Source organism: Solea senegalensis, linkage group LG9 (assembly GCF_019176455.1).
Source record: "Solea senegalensis isolate Sse05_10M linkage group LG9, IFAPA_SoseM_1, whole genome shotgun sequence".
Classification (NCBI taxonomy): domain Eukaryota; kingdom Metazoa; phylum Chordata; class Actinopteri; order Pleuronectiformes; family Soleidae; genus Solea; species Solea senegalensis.
In genome coordinates, this window is record NC_058029.1 from 1,506,951 (window position 1) to 1,529,078 (window position 22,128).

At 42.6% G+C, this 22,128-nt stretch overlaps 2 protein-coding genes across 4 annotated transcripts; one reads left to right on the forward strand and one right to left on the reverse strand.

Moving 5' to 3' along the window:
• Positions 1-952: 952 nt before the first annotated feature.
• Positions 953-2,369, reverse strand: glrx3 (glutaredoxin 3). Its single transcript, XM_044033151.1, has one exon. It carries the CDS (start codon positions 2,324-2,326, stop codon positions 1,349-1,351), a length of 978 nt encoding a protein of 325 aa, XP_043889086.1. The 5' UTR covers positions 2,327-2,369; the 3' UTR covers positions 953-1,348.
• An 8-nt stretch (positions 2,370-2,377) lies between these two features.
• On the forward strand, positions 2,378-18,210 carry bag6 (BCL2 associated athanogene 6). Of its 3 annotated transcripts, none has more exons than XM_044033145.1 (25): positions 2,378-2,501; positions 3,076-3,163; positions 3,254-3,371; positions 3,481-3,692; positions 4,172-4,234; positions 4,773-4,895; positions 4,989-5,200; positions 5,377-5,509; positions 6,391-6,591; positions 8,726-8,948; positions 9,218-9,268; positions 10,114-10,460; positions 10,549-10,621; positions 10,740-11,077; positions 11,435-11,693; positions 11,782-11,951; positions 12,069-12,122; positions 13,009-13,117; positions 13,416-13,540; positions 15,259-15,393; positions 16,314-16,367; positions 16,458-16,682; positions 17,090-17,197; positions 17,276-17,422; positions 17,629-18,210. In XM_044033145.1, exons 2-25 carry the CDS (start codon positions 3,083-3,085, stop codon positions 17,722-17,724), a joined length of 3,657 nt encoding a protein of 1,218 aa, XP_043889080.1. In that variant the 5' UTR covers positions 2,378-2,501; positions 3,076-3,082; the 3' UTR covers positions 17,725-18,210. The 3 variants fall into 3 exon arrangements, with proteins under 3 accessions (XP_043889080.1, XP_043889081.1, XP_043889082.1); XM_044033146.1 differs by having other exon boundaries at positions 10,743-11,077; XM_044033147.1 differs by having other exon boundaries at positions 2,379-2,501; positions 8,726-8,816.
• The last annotated feature ends 3,918 nt before the right edge of the window (positions 18,211-22,128 follow it).

Sequence of the window (22,128 nt, forward strand, 5' to 3'; positions counted from 1 at the left end):
TGACACAAGCCGAACTGCAGATCCATTAAAAAGACTTAACAATCCTAAAAACATGGGTTTTTCTCCAACAATTACCAGGGAAACGTCTCAAATCTTAATATTTAACAGAGGAGTCTGGCGTATTTAGTGACAGCACTGCTGATCGCGATCGGCGAGCTACATAAACCAGAGTCTGTGCTCTGGTCAATGTTTAAATGCACTTATTGTAAGTCGCTTACAATAAGTAAAAGCGTCTGCTAAATGACATGTAATGTAATGTAATGAAAACAACTGCTTTACAAGTCACTTATGTGTGTGTGTGTGTTTGTGTGTAAAACAAAGTCACCGCAGTTTCATGCAGCTGTGCAGTGATGACTCTGCCCATGTCGAGTAGTGGAAAACTAACCTAAACCATGCCGTGTCGTGCTGAGGCGAGTCGGGACCATAGTGGAAAAGGGACATAAGTAAACACAAAATGGGGCTGTTAAGCTAAGGCCAACGCAAGTCATTTTTCATTGTTTTCATTATACATATTTGTGCACTTGGTAATGCACAACACTGGACATGTGTCTAAGAAGAGTTTCAGGGTTTTTGGAGTATCAAACCTCACAATTTGGAAAGCCAGAAGAGAAGAAATAAATCATTTAATTGATAGCGTTTTAATAAAATATTTAACCAGTCATCAAATTAAATGTAAATTAATTGTTTTGATTGACTATTTTAATGCCAAAACCTGTCAGCAAAAATAATCATGAGGTCTAAATCCATTCGACAACTACACACATCCTGGTGGTAAGATGTGATCCAAATAATCACAGCAGCTGTGTGTGTGTGTGTACAGTCCAATACTGCACAGTTGTAACAGTTTTTGGATCAATAGTTTCCATTGTATTATGCCTGAACCTATTAGCAGCATTTATAAATGTATATAAATGAAAGTAGAACTAGTTCAGTACCACCAAAAACAACAAACAAATGTTTGTATAGTTTAATCACATTTACTGTTTACTGATGAACAATCAACAGCATTCACTAAATATGAACATGTTAAAGTCAAGGCTGTAAATACTAAGTAGTCAGCTGTTCCTGTTATTTCTCCAGTGTCAAACAGCAAAGCAAAGAAATTTTAAAAAAGGACCAAATATGGGTAGGTGTCAACATATCTGAAGATGTAGAATCTACGGACAATGTTTATTTAAATAAAGCCAATCCCATTGTTAACTGCTGTTTTATTTTTGAAACAGAAGATAAAGCTATCCAGATGCTACAATATCTTGGACATGGGTATTTTGATTATTAACCCCAACTTCTCTTCGTCTTCCTGGCACTTAAGCATGTGTTGTAGCTTCTTGTCGCCCCGTCTGTGAAACTAGGAGTCCCCCTTCATAACTGATACCAGGTCTCCACTCCCATTCAGCTCCTTGACTATGTCCAAACCTCCGATCAGCTCCCCATTCACGTAGAGCTGGGGGTAAGTTGGCCAGTTAGAGTAAGTCTTCAGCCCCTGACGCACCTCCTCGTCCTGCAGAATATCAAAGGTGTCATAATCCACCCCGGTGCCGTTGAGTATCTCCAGGATCTGTCTGCTGAAGCCACATTTCGCATTCTCTTTGTTGCCCTTCATGAACAGCATCACCGGGCTCTGGTTGATGGTGGTCTTCAGACGGTGCTCCAGCGTGACGGCTTTCGGGCAGGTGTTCTCCAGCTCTCCAGACTCGGCCAGCTCCTTCACTATGTCCAGTCCTCCGATTAGCTCTCCATTCACATACAGCTGAGGAAAGGTGGGCCAGTTGGAGTAAGTCTTCAGCCCCTGTCTAACTTCTTCGTCGGACAGGATGTCAAAGGTGCTGAACTGGATGTTGTGTTGCTTGAGCAGGGAAACGATCTGCCTGCTGAAACCGCAGCGAGGCTCCTGTGAGGAACCCTTCATGAAGAGCATACAGGGCGCCGCGTTGATCAGCTTCTTCAGCCGCTGGTTCAGATCTGTGCTGCCAAGTTCTACAGCTCCAGCCTGACTCCCGCTCACTGTCAGACGCTGCACCTTCTTGGTCAGCTCAGGAGCATGGGCCCCGTCCAAGCTGTCCACCTTCTCCCCCGCTTTGAAGAAAAGGAACGTGGGGACAGAGGAGATACCGTACCTCTCTGACACCTCGGGCACCGCTTCCGCCTCCAGCTTCACAAACGTTGTATGCGTGTGCTCCTTGGCCAGCTCCGCCATTACCTCGTTCATGTGAACACACTGAGGAGCCCACGCCGCCTGGAAGTGCACCACTGTTAGACATTTCCCTGCTTTCTTAAGAAATTCGTCAAACTGCTGTTGGGTCGTCGCTTCAACGAGATTCGCCATTTTTCTGTACCCTGCACAGTGGTTCCGGTGTTGTCTTGACGTCACATCCGTAGTGCTACCTTGTAGCTTGTGGCAAGTACTAGAGCTACACTAGGAAGTGAATGACTACGTCTTCTTAAGTGATACGAAGCAGCTGCATACACTGGATAAGCTGAAAGAATTTTGCGACTTTAAGGTACGCGAAACTCTGACGGGAAGTAACGACTGTGTTGTCTATGACGTGTACTTTGATTAGCATTAGCTTTGGTATCTTAGCCTTCTTTGCGAACGCCTTCATGCCTTTCAAGTTAAGCTAAGCTAACTCCTGATAGTAGTCAAGCGGAAAGTACAACTGGCAGGCGAATGCTTTCAGATGAACGGACAAGAGATTTAAATTTAATTTAAAATATCTACACGTAGGTTCACTAACTTAATAGAACTAACGCGAACCGATTGGCAGATTATTGTAATTGCGGTTTGGGATTAGTGAGGTCAATTTGTATCAACAAAAAACAAACAAACAGAAGCGTCATTTGGCTGCAATTTTATGAAGAAAACGCCGTCCTACCATTTACCAAAAAAAAGCAGTGGAAGGTTGACTTGTCTTTTCGGACCACATCAATAGTGAGAGGGTAAATACGAGATCGAGTTGTCAAATTATCATTACATTTGTGTTAATAAATAATAACAAAAGAAATCCTAATACGTAATTAGCTGCTTTTGGTGACTAGGATGACACAATTATATCATTTCATACATATTTCCATCAGGAACACCATGGAGGAACAAACTGGAGACATAGACGTGACAGTCAAAACATTAGACTCCCAAAGCAGGACCTTCACTGTTGGTGCTCAGGTAAACTCATTTATACATATATATACTCAACATAATCACTTTCTCATTTTCAGTCAGTTTGACTAAAGTCTATTCGATCATCTTTTGTAGTTGACAGTGAAGGAGTTCAAGGAGCACATTGCACCTTCAGTGGGTATCCCTGTAGACAAACAGAGGCTGATCTACCAAGGCAGAGTGCTACAGGATGAAAGGACTCTGGCTGACTACAGTAAGTAATTAATGAATTGTGATTTGTCTCAACATTAAAAGGGAAAAGTGTGGCAACGAGACACCATTTTTATGTGCGCACATGTAACTGTAATTCTCGCTTGTTCAAGATGTGGGTGGCAAGGTGATACATCTTGTGGAGCGGGCTCCTCCTCCTTCTCAGCCTGGCTCAGGGTCAGGAGGCACTTCAGCTGAAAGTGGGCCCTCCTCTTCCTCTCAAGGAACATCCCAAGTGCCTCCACATGATCGCAATGCTAACAGCTATGTAATGCTGGGCACCTTCAACCTTCCTGTCAACATCATGGACCCACAGCAGATACAGGTATGTCTGCTTTGTGAACTGAATCATTTCATGACAGTCACGAAAAGTCATATTGGTTTTTTGGGCCAATATTGATTATTACTAGTTAATGAGGCCAATACCAATGTATGGAACCAATATGCATTTACTCAGGAAATAAAAATGAAAATTCCAACACAAAACTATTTTTAAATGTCTTTTAATGTATATCAACAATTCAACATTTGACATGAAGTTTAAATAAAAGATTAATACATAACATGATGTATAAGCTGATCTATAAACGGCTCAGCCTTTTATTCTTTTTTTTTTATAATAGAATAAAGAATATTTGTGTTTTAATATAAATCACCAATACTGATAATAGTCACCCTGCCTAATATTGGCCCCCAATAATCGGCCAGGCTGATAATCAGTTGACCACTAGTCATGAGCAATACAGACAGTTTGTCTTGTGTGTTTACTGTTGATTCTGAAAGTGTGTAAATTATTTTGTTAAGATGTCAGTCCAGCAGATGGTGGGAGAAAATGCCAGAAATGCTAGAGTCACAACCAGCACTGGGGTAAGATACCACAGGGGGGGTGGAGCCTGTCTTGAGCATGTAGGAGGCAGGACACTCATCCATTTACTCACTGTGTATTATCTGAAAATTTGTTCTCACATGAGCTCACACTAAATTAGACTAGACTGGCCAGAGAATGAGAAGAGCGTCCAAAGTGACTTAAGGCCCTGGTATACTTCCGCACAACACACGACACGATTTGCGCCATTAACACACAATGCGCTGGCTGCGTGTGCAGCCCAGATGCAAAGAGTGCGTTGGAACTTGGACAGTGCATGCGCAAACTGAACTTCCGCCTCACCAGTAGGTGGAGTATTAAGCCCAGCTCACCAAGCACATTTCGACATCAGAAGAAGTAGTCGCCCGAGCCTCGATCTGGCAACCATGGCATTTGTGTCCACACAGAGTCATTCTGTGCATGTTTACACCGTTTAGAAGAGCTAGTATCCAGCCATCGTCTGCCAATGAGCTGCCAATGGTTACTCATTATTCTCTCTTGACTTTACTGTATAGTGATTTGTCACCTTTTCTGTGTCAGAGCAATGGTTCTGTGAATGTTCACATTGATATGGACCAGCCAATGCAGAGTGAGCCGAGGCTGAGGCTGGTGCTGGCTGAAAACCTGCTGAGGGACGTGAATGATGTAATCCAGCGAATGGAGGTAACAGCTCAACTTTCATATTATTCCTTTATCAAAGCTCAAGCGAAATGGCTGCCATATTAGTAACAAATGTGTCTGCTATCTTGTTTTTAGGCTCGGCCGAGTGACTCTACCACCCAAACAGAAACAACGTCTGCTGGTGGTGCTGCTGCTGTCGCCCCCCCTCCTCCCTCCTCTTCTTCTACCACCTCTACTCCTTCTCCTTCTTCCCAGCCCATGGACACCTCCCCCCCTCCAACAACTCCCCCACCTCCACATGCCACTTCTGGACCGTCTGAGGGACCAACACCCCATCCTCCACCCAAGTAAGACATCTTTTCATTCAATTTTGTGAGAATTTCCACAAGCAGCTCTGGTGTAGAGTGATTTAATTTCACTCTACACCCTTGTATGTCAAGTGAACTTAATAGGAACACTAACTGTTCAAAGCCAATGGAGTCTGTTTCATTGTGACTGCTCTTGATTTCCTTTTGTCCTGTAGTCATCCCAGTCCAACTGAGCTGACCGAGATGTTGTCTGAGCTACGGAGGGTAGAGGAGAGACTTCAGCCATTCATCCAGAGAGCTCACACTGTACTGGAGGCAGCCACTACTGCAGAATACAATAACAATGCAGTAAGATTTCCAACAGTCACATATTTACAATATGTGGGTCTTAAGTCATATACCTGAAATACAATACTATACAGTATTAGGCCACCAGTAGCTTTCCAGTTTTAGCAAAGTTTGAATGAGCATCATCAGTATTTTCAGTCTCCTTGTTAAGGTACATCCAGAAAATACCGGGAATATGTGCGCTAAAATAATGTAATCATTGCAACAACAAGAACAATAATAAACAAAAATAATAATAGTACACTAAGTAATCTTATGGCAAATGATACCAGACTTCCTCCTGCACTGCCCAGAGTCTGTTTTTATATTTAGGCTTTAGTCTTTTATTTATTTCTTTGTCCAGCTAATCACATACTGCCTCTATAATATTCAGGCCCTGACACTGTGTTGCTCAGTCCGTGACTGTCAGTGTTTTATCTGCTTTATCAGCTACCACTGCATTAGCACTGTGCCTGGGATTGTTGCCATGCTAAAAAAACACTGCTGTTTTCCTTTGGGAGTGGCTTTGCTAATGCACAAATATGATTTCATGTCTGTAAAATTCTGTGATCTTTGACATTTAAAATGGAAAGATGTCATTAGCAAGCATCACAAAGTTGAACTCTCACATGTGTATGTAATGCTCATGCATGTCTTGGATTAATGTGGCCTAATTTCTAACATAAAACAGTAGGACAACCCATTTAGGTTTTAGAGTTAGCTGCTATTTTTTAAGTGTAAGTTACGCTACATACTTCATCAAAGTGTTCTGTTTTTTAATACTGTATACATATTTCTTGTATTTAAGATATCCTTAGTTATTTGTTATTTACTGTATATAAATTGTTTTGGCCAAAAATTGAATTTAGATAAGTTAGACCTTAGTTTATTTTCTGCAACAGGAGAGAGAGGAGGACCAGCGGACCCTTGTCCTAACAATGGAGTGTCTCCGTCTCCTTGGAAATGCCCTTGTGGCCCTCAGTGATCTGCGACTGAACCTCATGAGCCCCGTGCCCCGCCACTTGCATGTGGTTCGACCCTTTTCCCACTATTCTACCCCGGTTTCTGTGCCTGGAGCTGTACATCACCACATCCCAGTGCAAGTAAGTGAGCACAAACATATCAGGTTTGGGGTTTTAGTCCATAATTTGTCAGTCAAATGCTTGTCCTAATAGCATTAATAAATATGTTAAATAAATGACATCCATTCTTAATCCGTCCTAAGGTCTCATCACAGAAACCACATTCACTGGTGGTTTGAGGATTTGCATCAATGCAATCTGTCCCCAGGAAGGATTAGAGATTCCTCTGTTGATGTGCTCATATGTCAATTTATTATAACCACCACCAGCACAATATTAACACTAATCAACACATAGTTTCCCTTTTTTCAAATGGATCATGTTATTTCATGTTGCTGCGGCATGAGTAGTGGTTTGATTTAGTCAAGCTCCGCCTGACTCTTTATTTCCTCGCCTTATTTCTCTTGTCTCTTGTCCAGACACCAGGGGTCGCGTTAACCGTGAATTCTCCATCATTGACAGATATTTTTCTACCATGACGGAAAAATGTGAAGGCTGTCCATCATTTTGACAGATTGAACACGGAGGTTGATCAACCGTAACTTGAGATACTTCACACAACACCGTCAATAACGACTTGTAAACAGTGGCACAGACAGCCGTGATCCTGTACAATTAAATACGATCCTGCCAGTGTCGTGCCTGTCAGGAATTACTACCTTGACACAACAACAGCAAGTTCTACATCACAGTCACACACGTAGATGCGCGAGCATTCTCCACTTTGCACACTGAGTACATTGAGGAGAAGAATCCCATCATCTCCGACCTCGACACAATGTTAAATGCCTCTCGCTATCCAGGTGCTGACTTATTGAGAAGCTATGAACTGGATGCCTTGGCGTGTCTGTGACTTTACGCGTCACAGAGAGGTGCAGCTTTGCCGCTGGTGCAAAAGGAGCAGATGTTGCAAGATTGAGAGTCATGAAAGTCAATGTCCCCAGACTTGGCACTGGTAATACCAGTATCGTGTGCGGCAGTCTCCCTTGATGCCTTTGATTACACTGAAGTGATTACACTGAAGTGAGTCCCGGCAGAGGAGGAGGAAGGTTTACGTTCATTTAGGGCACTGAGGGCAGGCTACAGATGGTCAGCTGTGTTCACTTTTTAATTTCTTGTAAATAGTTTACTCACTTTTAATTGTGATTTTCTAATTCTGTATGCATCATTCTTTGCCGAGACATCCTGCTGCTGTCCAAAAGTAAAGCATTGAATAAAGTTCTGAAAGCTTAAGCCCTGTTGTTGCGGGATTGCTTTTGAAAATTAAGAACTGGTGACAGACATCCAAAAAATCTAGCGCAACTGCTGCCATACACAGACACTCTAATAGCAGAAACATCCATACAATCGGATACCTTAAGAACATCATTTGGTTCTCGTGAACAGACATGATGTCAGTGTGCATGTGACAAACAGGCGGATAAGCCATATCCAGTGTCATGTGGTCACAGGTGTGAACAGTCATACTTAATACTGTCTGTTTGGATCACTGAGGACAAACGTTAATACCAGGTCTGAACCGAGCCATCATGTGTTCTGAGGGTGGATCTTTGAGAAGAGGACAGGTGGTACGATGTATCGGTTGCGACACTGGCAGGAAACAACGCTGTTAACATCTTTACAGGCTGTTTTCATCATAAGAGTAAAGATGGTGGATAGGTGTTGTGCCAAAACAGTCGGAGACAGTCTAATGGGAGAGCATTTTACTGGCTCCCCAAAGATCCAGAGAGACAGCGGCGGTGAATCACTGCTATAGCAAGCAGAAGATGTGAACTAACAGATGCTGTTATTAACTCTTAACTTTGGGTCCATTGTAAGGATCAGATATACTCAGTCTGTCAAGTTTTGCAATATATTGGCTGATCTCTCTGGATTTAAAGTGCTCAGTGATCTTTGACAGGTTGAATACAGCACCCGCCTCATCCATTTTTATGGCATCTTTTCCGGCCATGATAGTGCTGTGAACAAACTGAGTCACATGACATCTGGTGCTCTGTTGCAACCTTTTCCAAACACCTGCTACAGTAGTTTTCAATTTTTTCCCCCCACACATCTATATTCGCTGATAACAAATGACTTGAAGTGTTTCAGACTCAAGCTTTAACATGGACCTCATCTTTAATCAGGCTAACTGTGATTGTATCTCCTCCACCAGATGAACCTGGGTGCCACAGTGACTGTTGCGGCTAACAGCACTGAGGGACAAGCCCCTACCACTCAGTCGGCCAGCCAGCCAGAGCAGGCAGGTCAGGGACAGACCTCTCCCCCACAGACTTCCCCGTCTAATCAGCAGGCAGGACAGGGACAGGCCGGCCCCCGGGTCATCAGGATCAGCCACCAGGCAGTCCCGGTGGTCATGATGCAGATGAACACGGACGGTGTGTTGTCCCCGACCCGCCACTGATTGAATGCTCAATCTTCTAAGCCGGTTTTGGGTTAATGCTGGGTGGCACAAGCATTAACTGACTGATGGCATTCAATAATTGGAATTGTCTGATTTATTACCTTGAATCTCATACGACTGTTTATCCTCTGTTTCTTGATTGATCACTCTGTCACTCCAAATGCACTTCTATAGAGAGTAATATGTTGGCATGTATATTAGTATTGTACAAAAGAGTTCAAGCCCTTTATGTTGTGTGTGCAGGCCCAGGAGCAAACCCTGCAGCAGCTGGTCAGCAAATACCTGGACAACCAGGTAAAGGCCAGTTTTTGGTTCATTTTACAAATCACATTTTAATTCACAAAGTCTTGTAATTGTATTTCAGCGCTGCAAATAATGATTATTTTCGATGAATCTGTTGTGTAGGCTTGGGCAATATCCAAATATCTAGTGGACTAGAAATCTAACAGGACTGAAAGGATAATATGTTGTTCACTTCTTTCATTCTTCTTGTCTGTATACAATAGTCAATATAGTTGAAGAACTGGAGCTTTTCAACGGAACTTCTCACCCAAAATTTAAATAAGAATTTGTGTAATTTGGCTGCGTTCTTAGCCAGGAAGACAACTATGTCAGTGATGTCCTGCCATTTAAAAGCCATTGAGCTCCAAAGCATGGTAAAATCCGGTAAAATAAATGAACAATATAAAGTTTGCCTGTCCTACAACCAGCACTAGGCTTATTGTTTATATAAATATTTAAAAACAAAGCATTACACTAACCCACGTGGATGTCACTTGTAAATTCTTAGTTTAATCAATTCAAACACGATCAGAACAAGAAACAGGAAAAAAGAAAAGTGGACGAAAAATCCAGTTCAAATATTTTCCCCCAACCCGCCCATCTTACCTGGTGCACCATGTTGTCTGTATTAAATTATTATTATAATCAAATTATATTATAATAATTCTGATCAAATTATAAATTAGTCACTATAAATTGACCATAGGTGTGAATGTGAGCGTGAATGGTTGTTGTCTCTACATGTGTGGCCCTGCGATGGACTGGCAAACTGTGTCAGCTGTTTTGTGATTATCAGAACTTCTACACAATTAAAAAGTAAATGATGTTCTATCTCACTGCTCGGTTCCTGCTCTCAGGCGCACTCCCCCCCGACTTCATGCGGAATCTCATGCAGCAGATCAGCCAGTATGCCTCTGCTGTGGCTACCAGTGCCGCCACCGCTGCCGCAACTGGCCAGCCAGTTCCACCCCAGCCCACCCCACCCGGCTACAACTCCACTGCCAACTCCTCGACTGCCACCACGGGTCCTAACACGCCCACCACCACCCCCACGGCCCCCCCACCACCACCCCACACTGGCCCCCAGGCCAGAGTTGTGTTCACCCGGCCTCCTTTTGCACCAAATATCCCCCCTCCAGCTTTTGGTACCCGGGGAACCACAATTAATGTGAGGGCTGCTATGCCAGGCCAGCAGCCAGGACAGGTTTGTTTTAGAGTTTGGTTTATGATTCCTGTTTGCTTTTTTCACGTCAATTTTCAACATATGACCAAATAAAAAATACATTCCACAGCCTTTCAACCCCGCTGCTCTCAACCAAATGATTAGTGGACTAGTAGGACAACTTCTAATGCCAGGACAAATCGGTGAGCCGTTGAATTTATGTTCATTTTTTATTTTAGCAGCAGTTTTCAAATCTAATAAAACAACCAAAATTAACCCTGTAAAAGAAATGAATCATTGCTTTCTGTTTTTTTTCCGCAGCAGGTCTCGCATCCTCTTCATCCTCCACATCCACGTCCTCTTCCTCTTTTTCCTCCTCCTCTCGGACCTCCTCGTCCTCCTCTTCATCCTTTTCTTTCGCCACCTCTGGACCAACACCTCCTCCCACTGCAAACACTACAAGTGCACCGGGCCAACCTGAGACCAACCCCTCTGAGCCCCAGTCCCAGGAGGTGCCTCCAGACCTCAGCCAGCTCCTGGGTTCTCTCCTGGGGGTTGCTGGTGCGGCTGGTAGTGGTCCCGGTGGAGCCCCCTCTATTACTGTCACCACATCTGGTGTCCCTGCCTTTATTCAGGGAGTGAGTGAATTCATGCAGCAGGTGAAAGTCCTTTCCTATTCAACTGCAATGCATGGCACACATTTTCAAACAATTCCTCATTATACACATTAAGCACAAAACAATTAAGTGCTTCAAGAAACACAGTTATACACATAAAATGTCAATAAATGTGTTCTTCAATCCTCAAAATGATGTTGTTCTCAAACCAAAGTCATTTACTCAACACATCACTCCATTCCAAATGTCAACGATCACATAATCGTTGACATCAAAGCTGAATTGACACTACGGTCAATTTAGGATTTCCAGTCTCTCCATGTGTGTGTTTGTTTAAAATCACTTCTATTTTAAGGAAACAAAATGATTCCTTTTAACAAATCTTCATTTCATTTCTAGGCCCAGCCCGTCTTTACTCCACCGCCTCCTCCCGCTGGAACGACTCCAGCTCCCGGTACAGGACCCAACACGACTCCTAACCCCTCTGCAGCAGCCGAAGCCCTTAATCCCGAGTTGTTCACGGGTATTGTCCGTGGTGTCCTCAGCACCATGATGGGCTCCTTGGGCCAAGCCCAGAATGACACGGAGAGCATCGCTCAGTTTATGCAGAGGCTCTCGCAGGCAACCAACATCTTCATCAGTCCTGAGGATCCTACTGGTAAAGAACACCACTGCATTAGTCGAGGAGCTTTTCTTATTCACCTAAACCTACATTAATTCATTAATTCATTAATTTTGGTTCCCAGGGTTTTTTGGGGAGTTGCTGATGTTGGTGTGCCAGACCTTCACCATGTCAGACCTGGTGATGCTGCTTCATGGTCAGCACCAGCCTCTGGGTCGCATCCAGCCTCAGTTGTCTCAGTTCTTTACCCAGAACTACCTCAGTGGCAGAGAGCCGACCGACGTGAATATTGCTGTAATTCAAATTCATTTTTATCAGTCTCACACCCTCAGCTATGGGTTACCCAACCTTAAATGCTATGATTGACTAGTAAGAGTTTTGTCTTTTGTTCACTGTCATTCTCTTGTGCAGGAAGCTGCTGAAAGTCTTGTCAACGAACTGGAGGAGTACATTACTGAGAGCTTTGTAAGTCCTACATGTCCAGTCCTCACCCCGTTAAAATAAGAAACTAGGGCTGGGCGAAAAAGAATTGTATTCTTTTTTGTATCGTTCGATATTGATAAAGATCAAATCAATATTTGTGTATATGGCTTATGAATAATATATATACGGTTGTTCTATTGAGATGTTTGTGTTTCTCAAAGGAGAGTGACTACACTCTAAAATAAAATACCTAGTGTTTATGATCTGTATTACATGATCTTAAAATACACTTATATACACTATTATTTCAGATAATACCTGGTTTATTTCTTTGGATTTTTAATGTGAAATTAAGCATATTTACTAGTCTTAGAAACAATGAAATTGCCTATATATAATTGAGGTGTGTCTCAATTATTATTGTTGTTATTATTATTATTATTATCATTACTATTATTATAATATAATATAATATAATATAATATAATAATAATGTTCAGCAAGTCATTTAAAATTCACCTTTAATGCAGTTAAAGGGATAGTTCAGGTTTTTGATGTGTGGTTGAATGAAGCACTGACCTATAGTCAGCGCTCACTGGTGTAAGTGTGGCCCCTGCACCAGGAGTCAGCATGGCTGCCAACAGGAACATGAGGTAGAACTTTAATTAAGTATGAGTCTAAACTTTTTCTCTGTGGACTTTGGTGTAGGAGAGTGAGCAGGATGTCTCACAGCGAGATTGAGCGGCAAACATATTCTTAACATAATGTCATAGCTGAATCAGAAGATTATATTTCAACATACAGTGTATAGATTTATGGATTAGTGCAGTCAGTACTAATCAGTAGATGAGAATTCCTTTGATTGCATAGATTATTTGATTTCTGTGTTGTGAGATGAATTGTAATGGCTCCTTTTAAACACCATCAGAGAGAGTCGTCTGTCACGGTGCTGGACGGTGTTGATGTCACTCAGACCAACATGGCTTTCTTCAGACAGCAGCTGACTCGCATTGCCACACACATTTTGCATTGCACAGGTAAATGTTTTTTTTTTCTTAACTCTATGTACCAATGTTTTTTGTGTTTTGTGAAATTATTATATGAGGAATAAATCTGTGATTCAAAATGAGAAGAATGAATGTTTGACGTCAAAGTTTGTGGCCCTGCGATGGACTGGCAACTGTTCCCCGCCTATTGCCCTATGTCAGCTCAGCACCCCTCCACTACCCTCCTGTGGAGGATTAAGCAGTAGAAAATGGATGGACGTCAAAGTGTCTGCACCATATATGGCACTAGATTATGAAGGATTTTGTAATCCTACTTTCTCTATTCCAGATGAATCATTTGGGCCCAGGTTGCTGCAGATGTGTAACCAGGCACTGTTTGAGTGTCTCGGCCTCAACCTGCACTGTCTGAGAGGAGACCAGAGAGCTCTCACTGCAGTCATCAACCACCGGATTGTAAGTACTTTTTCCATTTATAATAATATTGATAATGATGATAATAATAATAATGATGATGATTATACATCAAATGTCTATGGGACACTCAGACGAACAGTAAAAATAAATAGATAAACCTTTATTTCTTAACCTTTATTTCTCTAGGAGGTGACTGAGATTAGAATGATGGAAGCAGATGAAACGGTGTTTTTAGCTGCAGTTTTCTGTCCAACCCTGAAGTTACAGAATAAAACATTTCAACTTGCTAACGGAGGCAGTAGCAACAAATGCTGTGATGTTCTGTAAAATAGCAACATTTTTCTATAGACATTGGTGCAGAAGAGTGAGCGGTTTACAAACTTACTCAAGTTTGTAAATGACTTCATTTTCAGGCTTTCCTGTTTGTCTAACAACAAGATAAAGCAGTAAACATATTCTTAATATACTGTAGACAAGAAGTTCTTTGATTGTTGACAATCAACAAGTGTTGTCCTAACACGTCACCACTCAGTTGGGAACGAGCTTTAAGTATAAACGAAGTCATCGTTGGGGGCGCCATCTAGTGACTTTTTTTGTAACTTTTCTTCCCTGATGACATGGGCATATTCCAACATTGACAATGCCAGGATTCATCAGGCTCAAATGGTGAAAGAGTGGTTCAGGGAGCATGGGACATAATTTTCACCACAGAGTCCAGACCTGAACCCCATTGAGAATCTTTGGATGTGCTGGAGAAGGCTTTGCTCAGTGGCCAGACTCTCCCATCATCAATACAAGATCTTGGTGAAAAATACACTGGACGGAAATGGGTTTTGTGACACTGCAGTAGCTTATGGAAACAATGTCACAGTGAATGAGTGACACAATCAAAGCTAAAGGCGCTCCAACCATGTGACCCTTTTTTTAGGTGGCGACTTTTTTTTTGGCCATGCAGTTTACAGTATATGGTGGACAACACATCATATATAATCGAATATCTGGTGCTTTCCACCATCAATAAGGTCACAGATCTTCTTATTGCTTTAGCCACATCTATTAATGTGCGGTGCATGCACATCACAGCTTACAGACTGTTGTCTTGATGACCATGAGGGCATAGTTGACATAACTCGCTGGGATTGCAACATATTTTCCACATCAGTGATTTGAGTGAAGCAGGAGTGGGTTAAAGTTCATGTTGTGTTGAAAGTGATTCCTTTATCTGCAGTTAGTTGCACCTCCATGTTTGCGGTAACTTGTTTAGACTGCGTATTAGTCAGAAAAAATTACTTGAATTTTAGTACTTACAAATACTTAATAATACCCTTACATCAAAAAATGTCTTTTTTATTATAATAATAATAGTAATAATATAATAATAACTTAAAATGAACTTTATTCGGCTGCATCTTACGATTATTCTCATAATTGATTCATCTGTTGATTATTTTGTTGATTAATCAGTTAGTTGTTTTGTCCAGAAAATGTTTCACAAACCTCAAAATGATGTTCTAAACCCTAATTATTCAGTTTTAATGATTTCTTTGTTATTTGAAGCAAAGAAACCAGAGCATATTCACATTTATCAAGTTGAACAAAATCTTGAGAGCTTGTTTTAATTAAGAAAAGAAAAACCCACACAAATAGTGTATGATTAATTTAGTCTATTAATAAATGATGAATTGTTGCAGCCCTAAAGAAGTCACAACCTTTGTTGTATTTGAAAGCAAACGTTGTATGTTCTTTTCCCGCTCCAGCGCAGGATGTCCAGTGACATCAGTCCCAGTCTGGTCAACTGGATGACGAGCATGATGACGATGAGGCTGCAGGTCATTCTGGAGCACATCCCCATCACACCAGAGCAGATCCAGAACTACATTGTTCACACACAGGTAAGTTTAAGGAACGAACAGAGACGCTTCAGTGGCTTCTTCATCTTTAAGGCTTTTATTATTTATCTGTCAAAAGCCCAGCTAGTGCAAACTAGCAAATTGCTACATCCTGTTTGTGCAGTACATGCACTTTATGTCCACTATGTCTCACTGCATTGTCCCTAATGAATAAAGATTGATTGACTTTATCCTTGGAGGAGGATAAAAGTTTGTAAAGCACTTTGCATCCACATTCCCGTCTTATTTTCAGCCCTAAACCAACTGCTGTTATGTGTTTATCGACCCCCGAGTGAACACATGATGCCTGTTTTCTCGAAGTGAGATTTTCTTTCAAAGTCACGCCCGTTTGCTGAAGCTACACGTCCACCTCTCACACAAATAATGGCGGGCGCCTACTTGCATGTTTCTGATGAAATTAAGAGTGTTGATAGGTTCTTGTCAGAATAAGGACTGACACATGTTGACTGTCAGTTTTGCCATAAAACAAGCGTTGATGATGTAGTTCAATCACTGGGCCGGCATCTCGGTATCTGACTGAACTGAAGAGCAGAGGTGACCAAGCCTTTGCACTTCAGATGTTAACAACTTTCTTTTTCTCCTTGACATTTAATTCTGATTGAGCTGAATGTCTTTGCTGTTTCATTGGCACTTAGCAGTTAACATACTGGACAACGAAAGCTTCACATACAACCTCAGGTGTACAGTTACACTCGAGAGATAAAATGTTTTATTTACATTTTATTTCTGTTTAGTTTCTAATTTGAAAATGTGATCAGTTTTCTGCACATCCATAAATATGTGTCAATAACATGTTACATGCAAAGACTGCAGTCTTCTTATCTAATGGTGTTTACATATCCTGTTACTGTGGACAGTGCGTCTGCGATGGCTAATGAATATTGGATGACATTCTTTCACAGGGAGATCCGTCGTCTGCAACCGCCACACAAGAGCCTGAACGGGCACATGCTACGGTGAGCAGCGTGTGTCCTTGATATCATTTCAAACAAACTCCCTGTCACGTGTGACCTTCCTGATCACTCTGTTCTACCCTTCTGCCAAAGATCGGAGACACCCACTCACCAGCTGCAGCAACCACAGCAGAGGAGGCCATGTCCGTATCACACGACACAAGGCCGTCGCCACGGGAGACCAGAGTGCTGCCCGCTGACCTAGGCACCTCAGGAGGCGCCGTGCCTTTAGGTGGCGACATGGCAGCGGCAGGAGCTGAGGGAGGGAGTGAGGAGTCTGCCGGAGAGTCAGAGGCCTGGGCGGCGGCTGTTCCCCCTGTAAGAGCCCACACTATAATTTAAATTGTATTTCTTTATGTGAAAACCAGGACACGGCAAACAAAGAACTGGTCATCATTACAACCTGTTTCTGGTTAGTCTGGTTAACCCAAACGTTTCAGTTGGGCTGCACGATCAATCAAACAAGAAGTGTCAAAGCTACAGGCAGTGTTGTTCTTAAGAAACAATCAAAACAAAGCTTGAGTCAGTGTTTCACTTGAATGAGTGATGACAGTTTAGCTGAGTTCACATTATGTCCACTAAAAGGTTAGTTACATGACTCTAGTCATAGTTCCATTGTTTTGAAGTCGATACAAAGCTGCTGCAGTCAATCGTTGACTGATGATCGTGACGCGATCGTCACATGTTTGTTTGTTTGTTTGTTTGTTTACTGCGTGTGGTGTTAGGAGTGGGTGCCCATCATCAGGTGTGACATGATGACTCAGAGGAAGATGAAAGCTCAGCCTCCGATGTCTGACGCCTATTTGCAAGGAATGCCAGCTAAACGGAGAAAGGTAATCAGATCAGATGTAATCAGATCACGTGTTACGTACCCGTGTCGCCGTATTTGAACTGTTTGTGTTTGTGTCCAGACGGGACAGGGTGGCGCGAGCCTCCTCTCCCTCTCTGATGCGGTGAGTCAAGCAGCGAGGACAGCCGGAGTGAGGCCCATGACTTCTGCTGAGAGACTGCAGGACGATCTGGAGACGGACGAGACCAAGGAAGCGTACGCAGAACAGGTAACTGAGGCATTTGGTTCAATTCCATGTGAGACACAATGAAGGCATTTCCTGGTGATGTGAGTGGGATATGATGCCGTGGGCGCTGGTGAATCGATATCTGGCCTGAAAAACCAGCATCGATCAACCCCTAAACTTTACAGCCCTACTTTTGACTTTGAAATGTATGATTTTAATGCAAATCTCTTTTTCCCTCTTTCTCTCAGGTTAAAGCCGACATCAAGAAACGAGTGAGGGAAGACCCGGATTTTAACTCTCAGCAGTTCCCTAACTCACATCGAGCCTTCTTATCAGACTTGTAAGGAGACTGATGAGAGGCTGATCACTCTAGCTGTCTCCATCTGTGTTGTTTTTTTTAGATCATCAGCATACTTCCCTTCCTGTCCTCAAATGTCCCCGCTATCTGTGTCCCTTTGTCATGCAGTGAGCAGCTGTCTTGACTAAACCTACTGCAAATGTGACTGCTTCTCCAGCGCCTATTTATTACTCTGAGTTCATTTAGGTCAAATCTTCACTGATAAAAACAGGTATAGTATTAGACTGAAGTTAAATCTGGTGACTTTGAATCACTTTTAGATATTCTGCCTGCGCGCACACACACACACACACACACACACACACACACACACGTGTGTATTTCTTTAGCTTCCTTCTCCCCGTGTTGCTTTGTTAATAAGAATCTAGTTCTCGTGACCTAGTGGACTTGAACCTTTCTGTCAATGAAGCGCAAGAGTGTACTTCCATGTGATGATCTGTACAGTAAGCTTAATAAAAACCTTGATACAACACACCGTTGCATTTGTTTCCTGCTGTATGTGACCTGTACGACTTGTTATAAGATGATCACTGTGACACTTTCATCACTTTCATAATAATGTAATCGTGTAATGTGTAATCATCACATTTGTGCAGAATATTGGGGCCACGTGAAGGAAATACCAATCTAGCAATGTCGGTTTGGCTTCAGATAGGCTCCAAATGGCCTGAAACATGCTCCTGAGTGGTTTTTGTCAGGTACATGTTGGACATGGCACTTGGTGAAATTTTAGCATTGAATGGCGATTTTCAATCGGCCATAACTCCGCCCGCCAACGTTTGGGAGACTCCACTCCTAGTGCATTGGAAAGCCCGTGGCCACATTAGGGGGTACGGCAAAAATTCAAGTCAATCCGAAAAAGTCAGATTTTGACGGTTTTTGGGAAATAACTCAAAAACTACCCGTTTGGTCATGGGGTGTTTTAGGCTGGCTAAGTGCGGCTCCTCGAGACGCATCCTTGGACACCTACCTCGGCTTTCTAGCACCTTCCTAACTCAAGATAAGTTCAGAATGACCGAAGAATTTTCGGTCATTTTTCCATATCTCGGCTTCCTTTTGTCCTACAATCACGGGGGTTTCACCAGGGGCTCCGGAGGGTGCCTAAATGGGGGGGCGGACGTTGGTTTGGAGTCGATCCGACACTTCGTTCAAAAGTTATTCGCGGAATGACCGCAAAATGGTGGTTTTCATCCCTATACCTTACCCTAACCCTAACCCCTAACCCTTACCCTTACCCCTAACCCTTACCCTAACCCCAACCCCACCCCCAACCCTAACTCACCCAACCCTAACCCTAACCCTTGTCACACAGGGATGGTTCTGGCATCTATGGAAAGGCCTTGATGAGGCGAACAAAACCCGACGTTACTCACCTGTCTAGCACATTCCTGGGTCACTAAATCTAGCAATGTCGGTTTGGCTTCAGATAGGCTCCAAATGGCCTGAAACATGCTCCTGAGTGGTTTTTGTCAGGTACATGTTGGACCTGGCACTTGGTGAAATTTTCGCATTGAATGGCGATTTTCAATCGGCCATAACTCCGCCCGCTAACGTTTGGGAGACTCCACTCCTAGTGCATTGGAAAGCCCGTGGCCACATTAGGGGGTACGACAAAAATTCAAGTCAATCCGAAAAAGTCAGATTTTGACGGTTTTTGGGAAATAACTCAAAAACTACACGTTTGGTCATGGGGTGTTTTAGGCTGGCTAAGTGCGGCTCCTCAAGACGCATCCTTGGACACCTACCTCGGCTTTCTAGCACCTTCCTAACTCGAGATAAGTCCAGAATGACCGAAGAATTTTCGGTCATTTTTCCATATCTCGGCTTCCTTTTGTCCTACAATCACGGGGGTTTCACCAGGGGCTCCGGAGGGTGCCTAAATGGGGGGGCGGACGTTGGTTTGGAGTCGATCCCACCCTTCGTTCAAAAGTTATTCGCGGAATGACCGCAAAATGGTGGTTTTCATCCCTATACCTGTCTCTAATCCCTAAACTTAACCTCTCTGTCTCCTTTCTATCTCTAACCCTGTCTTTAGTCCCTAAACCTAACTTATCTGTCTCCTGTCTATCTCTGACCCTTTATCTAGCCTACCTGTCTCTTCTCTATCCCTGACCCTGTCTTTAATCCCTAAACTTACCCTATTTATTTTATGTCTGTCCCTACCTCAAAATTAAGAAAAATGAAAAAAATTGTGGGTTGTAGAGGGTTGTGAGGCCCTGAAGAACTTGGTTTCGGTGCGTCCAATTGAGTTACTTCGAAAAAATGGATGAAGGAGCCAGAAAAAATCTGCTTGTTAGGTTGCTGGTTGAGAGGACAGCTGGCCTGCAGCGCCTGGCTCCGGTATGTCTGGAGCAATTTCACTCGGGGGTGTGTCTTCGACTCCTGGAGTATAAGAGAGGAATTTGCCTCTTGGAACTCACTCCTTTCACAGCTCTCGAAAGGGGAAGATTGTCCTTCGTTAGCAGTGAGTTCAACTATCAGACCACGTTCATTTTGTGCCGAAAAAACCGCCTGAAGAAGACCTTTTTTACGGTCGAAACGTTGCGGGTTTACGGCACGCGTACACATACATTCACGCACACACACACACACACACACATACTTTTTTACCTAATTTGTTTTTCTTTTTTTCTTTTTTTCCACTCCCTTTCCTTATTATTATATATTATACCTAACTATAGATATCTACTTAATAAATAATTCATAGCTTCCTATTAAATAAATAAATAAATAAATAATTATTACATATGATACAAAGCTGCCTGTAAAAACATTTGGACATAATAAATACATAAATAAATAAATAAATAAATAAATAAATAAATAAATAAATAGATAATTCATATTGATCTAATAAATACATAAATAAATAAATAAATAAATACCCATTGGATTGGGACTCAGGATGGTCCGTCCCCAAGAAGGGTTATGGACGGAGGTGCGATATGGGAGGAGAAGGAGGAGCCCATATGCTCGCACTGCTACCCACACAAAAAGTGTGAGGTATTTTGAGGTTGCTGGTCCTCGGTCTTGGGAGAGAGGGCGGGACGCTGTTCGGGGGAAGGACCGTGCTTTTCCTGTCTCCCGCTCAGGTGGGAGACAGGCTCTGCTTCCTTCACCTAACCCATTTAAGGGGCCCACTTTTGATCAAACTAATCGGTTGGATGTTAAAGTTTTCTTTAAAGAGACGGATACACATGCACTATTGCACAAGACCAGCTTTCACCCGAAACACACTTTTGCAGGTCTAATTAAATCGCAATTGTTACGTTTCCATAGGATCTGCACACAGAAAGAGGATTTTCAGAAAGCGACTAAAGTGCTCTTCACTGCTTTGGCCAGCAGGGGGTACTCTAGGTCCTTTCTTAGAAATTGTTACAAGAGGTTCCTCCAAATTAAACCCCAAATTGTGTCCTCTGTGGTGCCTTTCATCACCACTTATTCGGACTCCACGGTGAAGCTGGTTAGAGAAATTAAGAAAAACTTTGAAAATTCCTTTAAAGAAAGGGGAATTTTATATAATCACAGGATCATTGCTGCATTCAGAAAAAACAAAAATCTGAAGGATTACCTGGTCAAAGCCAAAATTCCTAAATTAACTGATCCCAAACCAAAGCCACTGGATAAATTCTTTAAACAGCAAGTGTGGGTGTCTAATAATAGAACCAAATTAATATACCAAATTGATAAGAAGGGAAATATTAATTCCAGTAACTGTGTCTATATAATAATTTGCAAACAATGTGGCCTTAAATATGTCGGTGAGACTGGAAGCACAATTCGCACTAGATTCTCACGACATAGACATAATATCTTAAGAAAGAAAGACATCCATACTCACCTGGTTAAACACTTTCTTCAGCACGGCTGGGATGCAGTTCAGGTCTCCGTCCTTGAATCTAACCCAAATTGGAACACGACCCAGAGACGGAGAGCCGAGAGGGTCTGGATATACAAATTAGGCACTTTAGTTCCACATGGTCTTAATGAGGCTTGGTTGTGATGCTGCATAGGACTGGATGGAGTGTGCACGAATTTCATCACTGCTTCGCAGTGATGAAATTCTTTTCCCCTTCCCCTTACCCTAACCCTGGTATAAGTGTGTGTGTGTGGCCCTAATCTTAGCCTGAAATAACCCCGATTGGGATTTTTATTATCACGACTATTGTTACTGGTCCTGGAAATTGGTCCGGGTGACCTCTAGCCTTGACTCTTGCCTGATGTGCGTGTGGTTGTGTGAGTGTTGGATTTTTGGTCCTGCTGAGGGATGACGGACTGTGCCTTCGAAAATATCTTTAAAAAAACTTCACCTTAACTAAACAGACAAGTCAAAAGTCACAAAAGCCAGCTACATACAATAGCAATGAATGAAATAGCAAACAAATAAGAA